Source organism: Phaethon lepturus, unplaced genomic scaffold (genome assembly GCF_000687285.1).
Source record: "Phaethon lepturus isolate BGI_N335 unplaced genomic scaffold, ASM68728v1 scaffold37997, whole genome shotgun sequence".
Lineage (NCBI taxonomy): Eukaryota > Metazoa > Chordata > Aves > Phaethontiformes > Phaethontidae > Phaethon > Phaethon lepturus.
In genome coordinates, this window is record NW_010551812.1 from 56,846 (window position 1) to 65,264 (window position 8,419).

The window sequence follows — 8,419 nt, forward strand, 5'->3', positions numbered from 1 at the left end:
GGGGGGAGAAGAGAGGAGCAGGTCAAGTTTCTGGCTTCTGTTCCAGGCTCTGCTGCCATCTTGCTGCTTTTTTGGACAAGTCATTTAACTACTTGAAACACACACAAAAAAAAAAATCAAAAAAAAAGAAGTCTCACTAAGAACCAAGCATGCTATGAGATCTTTGGCTGAAAGGACCTGGGTGGATATGAAAAAGATAATGAGTAGCAAGGATGGAAGAAACATTGCAGCTTTCAGTCTGATTTTTTTTCAGGAACCATTGTTTTTCCCAGTGTTACAATCTACTTTCATGAAGCAGGTGCTATTTGATTTCCTTTCCAAGATATCTCTGTTTCAAGGTTAGAGAAGGGAGACAGAGTTAGAAAAGAGGACAACTGTTGTTTTTCCTTGCCGCAGGATAGAACACCTTGGACTCAATGTTGTCCTTCAGCTCTTGGTTGGGGTTCCCTTGGAAATGGTGCATGGACCTGCGAGGATCAGTTTTGTGTACGTTGCTGGAGTTGTGGCAGGTAGGTGACACCTCTGGATGCCCCAAATGGAGAAGCATCTGAAAATGGTCTATGCCGACTTTTGTGTAGGAGAAATGTTTTGTGGTATTTGGGTGCAGGAGAAGAGCAGTCACTGATCTTCTCTGCATTGAAATTCTTTTGGAGTCTGGAAGTGGGAAACATGCTACAATTTGACATCTATTTCTAACTAGCCATAGTTTCTGTGTTTAGGAGACCTGCTAACAAAGCACCAACAACCTGTTTCTTTAAAATAGCCTTGCTTTAGATGGTCTTCCTGAATGTGGAGGTCATGCTATTCCTTTCCTCTTGTGTCCCACAGAGGCCTAGAAGAAAGGTGGCATCACAGGCATCCCTGCATGAAGAGTAATTTTTTTTTTCCAGGTCCTGGGCCACTGTGTTCCTCCATTTGTCCTGTGCTGTTTACTTTCTGCAGCCTGAGTAAGCAAGAAGTATTTGGCTGTAGGTTGTGAGCAGTGCTCAGGAATCTCAAAATTCATTTAATCATGAAGCCATGGGGTTTGAGATTTTTTTTTTTTTTTTTTTTTTTTTTAGTTTGTGCTGTATTGCTTTTATTTATGTTTGGCATTTCCAGCAGTTTGGAGGTGATGGAAGTTAGCTGACAATAGATCAACATCTAATTAAACAGGAGGAGAGTGTGAGAACAAGCAAGGGTTCACAGTGGAACTCGGACAATGACTGACTACTTTAGTTCAAGATTTATGGTGATATTTTTTTTTTCCAGCTACATAATTTTATTTTTTCCATAATGAGCAGATAAGGCCTTTGTAAAATGAGCTGCATTGGGTACTAATAAATCCTATATTCCGGGAGAGACACTGTGGAGAGAATAATTGGACTAGGACACAGGACTAGGCGTGGTACAAACACCATGCTATTTAATGTAGAGAAAGGAGTTAGCAGACCAGCTCCACCATCCCTTGCCTATTATTTTAATAAGCACTAAAGTGGTCCTCAATCTGCAACTTTTCAGATGTAAGCTTTTCTACATAGATCCATCTACCAAACCATGGGGCTTCATTTATGTATGTGTAAATACACATAGCACACCTGTGCCAGGTGAGTGAAGCAAGTGGGCATTGAATCTGTTGCAGTTGACCCCAGGCAAGCACTACAAGTTGCTGGCTGCCTCTCAGATTCCTGTGGCCATGGACTTGCTGTCAGGGTCTGCAGGGCCGGAGGCAGGTTTTATTGGGCGTTGGGCTGGGCTGAACACTCAGAGCTCTGGAGGCTTGTAGCCAGTGCCTGTGTGAGGCTCACTAGCCCATCTAGAATTACCGGTTCATTTCTGCTACATAAGTGATCCTATTTTTTTTTTTTTTTTTTCTCAGACAAGGTGCCACATCCTCATAGACTTGCCTTTCACACCTCATGACCTGTAAATTGTGGAAATGCCAAATGGAAAGGGAAAACTCCCCTTCTTAGTGCAGGATGGAACTACAAGTGTGACCAGACAATCACACACAGAACAGCATCCCATGATACCCGTACTTGTTTGAGTTGTTAGCCAATTATTAAATATGCTTTATTCTTTGACATGTGCCAGAAGAGAAAGAGGCACGCTTATACGGAGGATCTGGCAATATAAAGATAACACAGCTCCTAAACAATCAGGAATAAACAGTAAAATGTAGACGTGGGCCACAATGGCCACTCCTATGTTTTTCTTCCCATTTGTCTGGCTTTACTAAGAAGACATGTTGAGACTGAGATCAAGAGACTGAAGGTATATGCTCAGTGCAGTGTCCAGGGACTTAACTGCGAGTTCTCATTACTCCTTTCATAACTTCTCATTAACTTTTTCCTTAATGGCAGTATTTAAGACCTAAGAAGCCTCAGGGCCATACAGTGAAGCAAGGAGCTATCAGTAGAGTTGGCTGGTGGAACCTCAGCACTTTCTTGACCCAAAATCTGCTGAGCAATTAGCAAAGAAGGTTGTTAGGTTCTGTACTACCCAAGACTCTCTCAAGATTTGCCATTGTCTCTTTTTCCCATTCCCACTCATCACAAAGATCTTCATTATCCCTGCCTTTGTCTCTCTATCTCTCTTAAGTTCATCTTAAAGTTTGCAATGAAAGGAGCTTTGAGCAGATCCAAGCCTCCAATTGGGATAAGGAGAAGCATTGTCTATGTTTGGATGTTGTTATTAGTGGTGCCTTTATGTGATTGACCTGTCATTTTGCTATCTTGTGTTTACTGCCTCCATGCAGGTTATTTTTAGGTAGTTCTACTCGATGAGTTTTGTAGGTAACAGGCAGTGCTTTGATCAGAGGCCTGTGCTAAGTTACAAGTCCCCAGTTCCTTCTCACTGTGCAAATGCTTGTCTTGCCAGCATGGGAGCTACTTCTATTTTATCTTCAGGTGATAGATACACCTGAAGATAAAACAGACATTTTTCTGTCTCCTGCTTCCTTGTAACGTTAATCAGGGTGTAAGTGCCTTTTTACAGCACAGGTTTGAAGATACATTGCTGCCTTGCTTGGCTGCTTTTAAAGTAGGTGCAAAAGAATCAATCAATTACTGTCTTGGCCGTACTACAGGACTGAGATAGATTCTCAAGTCAGTGGATTTCCCCCCCACACTCTTTATCTGTATATTACTGACCTGCAGCAATTAGCACAAAATAGGCAGTAGCAGGGATGTAGGGTAGGAGAGACTGTGTTTATTTGGCTGGCAATTGTCACAAACCCTTGTTCTTTCTCTCAGGGTCCCTGGCCGTGTCAGTAGCTGATATGACTGCGCCTGTGGTGGGCTCCTCTGGAGGCGTGTATGCTCTTGTCTCAGCTCACTTGGCCAATATAGTCATGGTGAGTACCAGAATGACTGTCTAACATCTTTGGAAGTGAGCCAGGTCTGGTAGCCCAAAGGGATTGGAAATATGGCCTGACCATAATGTTGGTCATTCAGAGCTTGCCACAGTTAAGAGTCTTGTCTCAGTAGTGTGTCGTGGCATGGAAATGTTAAACTGCAGTCGGTGGCTTGGTACCCTGATAACTGGCAGCTTGCCAGGAGAAACCAAAGGTGCTGGTAATCCAAGACTTACCAGTGTACTCCAGGCTATCAACTCTCCTTGCAAGAGCTGACAGTCTTTGGAAAAGGAGCAGCTGACTGGCTCTGCAGAAGTTGCAGACTTGTGTCTGTCTGTATGTGCCATGTAACGTTAGCAGGTACCTAAGGAAATTTAGTATTTGGTGGATTTGTGTGTATTGTATCCTTTATATCCATTTGTAAAACCCAGACTGAAACTGAACCCTGGGCATACTAGTGATGCATCTTTTTGCCTTTTCGCCTAACAAAGTACTTTACAATGGTCAGTAAATACCAGCATCGTCATTTCTCTAAGACCTGGAAACAGGAGCTCATCCAAGGTCCTCAGCTAGGCATATCTGCCTGTATGTCTCCTAAGCTGACCACTGGGCAAAAATGGCTTTGCTGAGACAGCTGATTTTGCTGTGATTAGGATTTGTGTGTGGTGGTACAGAGCTGCCTGTCTGTCCTGTACCAGCAATGTCAGAGCAGAATAACCATAAAAATGACGGTAATGTGGCCACCCCTCGGGTCTGAGTGGGAAGATAATGCGAATTGGCTGCGGTAGAGACAGAAGGTCTGTTATATGGGTGCTGGAAAACATGTGTGTGTGGTGGTACTTGTGTCATGCTAAAAGAAAACCTTGTATTTAATGGTTGTATGCAGTGAAGTCAAGCAGGCTCAGGCTGTACCCACGACGGTGCTGCTCCAGGCAGCCTTTCTAGCAGCTGGGAGGGGGGGAAGTGAGTGGTTTCCTGAGCAGAATAGGTCTCCTTTGCTGCCTTCAAGCTTTCTGGAGCGTGAATGAGCTGGGGACTGTTGCCAGATTAGGACAGTTGAGTGCCTGGCAGAGATAGGGAGTGGAGGAGAGGGGCTACCCATATACCACAGCGTTTCTACTGGCAAAATGCCTCCTTATATACAGTTATTTTCAGCATGATTTGTGTTCCCTTCCACTGGGCCAACAGCAGCAGGAGGGATTTTCCTCTGTCTCACAGGGTGGTAATGCAGACACAGATTCACAGGGTCAGAGGGGGACATTGGAGGAAGTTTGGTTTGCTTTAGAGGAGGAGGCTCTGCCAGATGTGTGTGGAGAGTCTTTACCAATTGCCTTACCAGACTTCTTAAAATATTGCAAAGCGGCCTGTCATTTCACCACTCATTGGCCTCCTCCAAATCTATTTAGCAAATGCTACCTTAGCATCTATATTTTTCCACTATCCGTTCCTCTTTTCTCATCTGAAATTACTTTTACTGCCTTTCCCATTTTGGTGGAGTTTTTCTTGCTTTTCTTTCCCTCTCTTCTCTCTCTCTGCTCATGTAGTATCTAGATGCTGAAAGACATGCTGGCCATTTGCTGGTGAAGCACAGAGTCTTGCACGGGTGCTTTGAGCGTGCTGGGAAGATGAGGGACTGTTGCAGGGAGGGTCTCTTGAATCTTCTGTTCCCTTGCGCCTGCTTGTAAAAATAAATATTCTTGGAATTATATACGCAAAATAACCATCACAGGGAAGTGATAAAGCATGTCACCCTAAGGAAGAGAGTGAGGGGAGGAATTCAGAACAGCTACATGGGAATGAAAACTGAAGGAAGCGGCACAGTATTAATCAGCATGAGTTCAGAGCCTTCTGACTGGGTTAGGTATCTCTGTGGAGAGATTGCATTTTTGCAGTCACAGAAGTGATTTACAGACAGATCCCACATAAAATTTGAATATATGTAATATGTATTGCAGAATATTTCTTCAGCAGGCTGAGAAGTCCCTGGGTGCCATTAAAGTTTGGCTGAAGAGTTGACAAGCGTGCTTTTTTTTTTAGTTCATTTAGTCACTTCATAGTGTTAGGAATCTAAACATTTCTCCCAGGATTTCTGACTATCATCCAGAGATTCTTATTCCACTATATTGATTACTGACCAAGCCTGAGGACAGAGGAGGCCAAATCCAGGCTTTCTTATGGCACTGTTTCCTTGGTATGCTTTAATTGAAGTCTTTATTTTTTTGTGTGTGCTCTGCAGAAGGTCCAAGTTGCAGAATTTCAGGGAGCCTGAGCTAAAGACAGTAGCACTGGAAAAGTACAGTAGGGCTTGAATGCGCTGAGAAATTGCCTGACAGTGTTGGGCTTCCAAGTGAATCATGATGAGCTGTGTGATGTTAACTAGAATGATAGTTGTGTTGAATGGTAGGTACTACTCAACATAATTTTGTTTAATGTGACCTAATACAACAGGGTTTTGCAGGGTCGGTAAAGTCAAATATTTTCATAAGTCAGAATTTAAGGTGAAACATCAAACTAATATGTTAAAAATTAGTCTGTCTGAAGAACGGAGAATGGCAAGGCCAGTCAAGGACCACACCGCACCAGCTGGATCTCAGGCAAGGAAGGTCAGTAAGACTGCCAGGCAAAGAAGTTGTGGACTTGTCCATAACTTGGACATGTCTGTAATATATCCTTTATGTTTATCTTCTCTGGGATTGACAGAACTGTGTTTGGTGCGGTGAGTGGAGAGTTCACAGCCAGGTGGCAAGGGCAATAGAAGGGGTTTGTTCAAGTGGTGGTCATCCTTGATGCTCTTCCAGTGCAGATCTGGATGTAAAGTCCCTCCAGGTTTGCATGCAGCATCACTTTGTTTTCCTTGTCTCTTTTCCAGAACTGGTCAGGAATGAAGTGCCAATTCAAACTGCTGCGCATGGCTGTTGCCTTGATCTGTAGTAAGTATCATGCAAGACTAGGCACACACACAATCCTATTTTGTTTGTCCTTATCATAAGAGTTCATGCTGATCTAGAGAGTTTTGACTTTGCAGCAGTTTTGGTAGGAACTTGCAGCTGGACCTTCTAGCAGCAGAAACCACATCACTCTCAAATGCAGATTTTGGCTTTCAACACAAGCATTTGTAAGTGAAGATTTGTTGTTAGCCAGCATCTGTAGCTTGTGACATTTGTGAAGACCTGGGACTTAAATGTCTTGTCTTTTGAATTCACAAACAAGCAATGCTTTTGTAATAATAATATTTAAGTTTCCTAGAGCATTTCTTATCTAGGGTGACAACAGTGTAATTCATTAAAGTGTGTATAATCTTCCAGCCATATCTCTAGGGTGGCATGATAAGGGAAACTAGGCCATGTATTCATCATGGAGAATTGTCTTCAAAGCCTAACTCTTTTTTTGTTGTTGTTGTTTTGTTTTGTTTTTTAATGGTTCTGGTACAAATTCTGGAAGGTGAATATTCCCCCACCTGTCCACACTCCCACAAACCCTGACCACTTTGCAACCACCTTTTGAGGCCTCATGTCTGTATGCCGCAACCCTGACATAGCTGTGGCTTCCCAGCTTCCCTGTGGTCACCGTATAAGGCAGTTTCTCCCCCTCCATCTCTTCAGGGATGCAGTGCTGCCTGCAAGATGGACTTAGGAAAGGATAGACCTAGACAATTAATTTATTTTTCCTTCTTTGTTCCAGTGAGCTTTGAATTTGGAAGAGCTGTGTGGCTGCGATTCCACCCCTCCGCTTACCCACCTTGCCCACACCCCAGCTTCATGGCTCACCTGGGAGGGGTGATGGTTGGAATCACCCTTGGTGTCATCATCCTGAGGAACTATGAGCAGAGACTCCAAGATCAGACTTTATGGTGGATCTTCCTTTCTATTTATGTAATTTTTGTCTTATTTGCCATCTTCTGGAACATTTTTGCCTACAGCCTGTTGGATCTAAAGCTACCTCCCCCTCCTTGAAAACATGGGACAGAAAACTTGAGAGTGAAGTCATCTGTCAGCTATGTTAAATGAATGAAGATGGAGGATCTATTTTTATATTCAACTTAGGGGAGGATGATTCTTTCAAACACAAGTGTATGCTGGAGGAGATGCTTAAAGAACTCACAAAAGAATGGGCTTGATCAGGTTATTCATAAATCTAGCAGGTACTATAATACTGGCTGGCCTGGACCCTGCAGTTTCTCCACTGCCAGGGCTCCCATTGGGCAGCCTGTACCTGGGCACTTATCACTTGGTTTGTTAGCACACATCAATATTTTGTATGAGGTATTTGTATTTTCCAGGTCAGTGCTGGAGTTATGGCCAGTTGTTGAATGAATCTCCTCAATGTTACTGAATGCTAAAAGGGAAAAAGAGCAGACATTTACTAAGTAGAGACTCGCATGGTACTCACAAGGCAGCTTGGGTTTGGTTTCTATGGACACATCTGTTCAGCCATGCCAGTGTCACTGTCTAATTACTTGAATGGTTCCTAAGATATTTTAGCCTATGGTGAAACCTGTCTTACGCACCTTTCAAAGGAATCGGCAGAACTTGATCACCCAAAGTGATGGAGACTGGTCTTCGACTACAGGTCAAATGAAATTGCACTATAAACCTTGGGAACACTTAGAGTGTTGTGGGCACCCAGCCAGAGGTGACTTTTACTGTGCATGTTTCACTTGGTTTTAATTCATTTTTTCCCCCAGCCTGCTGTGGCTAAAGGGTGTGACTGGGGTTTCTTTTTTGAGGCATGGAGAACAGAAGGGCAAATGTTCAATTGTGTTTTTATCAGCTGACAATCAGGTGCTGTTTTCTTCTCACTTTGTTTCTGGCCATATTGATCTAACACCTGGCCTGGAGCTCCTAGCAAGGATCTCAACTCTTCCAGCAGGTTCTTACTAGAAAAGTGGGACCGGGATCACCTATAGCAGTGCAGGGTAGGAACTGTCTAGTCTTTACAGCCATACAATCCATTTTGAGGCCAAATCTGTCCACTGAAGTCAGTGGAGTTAAATCAGGTTGTATGTAGCACTGGTTTCCCACTGAAGTGGAAAGGGTGTTACAGTGATCATTGTGACACCGATAAAACTGGTTTTAAAGTGACTGC

General features: G+C 43.4%; 1 protein-coding gene across 1 annotated transcript in view; it reads left to right on the plus strand.

Moving 5' to 3' along the window:
* Window positions 1-7,287, plus strand: part of RHBDL3 (rhomboid, veinlet-like 3 (Drosophila)) — a 26,683-nt gene extending 19,396 nt beyond the window's left edge. The window contains exons 5-8 of the mRNA XM_010291040.1: window positions 397-509; window positions 3,234-3,334; window positions 6,204-6,264; window positions 7,016-7,287. Coding sequence (XP_010289342.1) covers window positions 397-509; window positions 3,234-3,334; window positions 6,204-6,264; window positions 7,016-7,287 — 547 coding nt within the window. The remainder of the gene's footprint in view (window positions 1-396; window positions 510-3,233; window positions 3,335-6,203; window positions 6,265-7,015) is intronic.
* The last annotated feature ends 1,132 nt before the right edge of the window (window positions 7,288-8,419 follow it).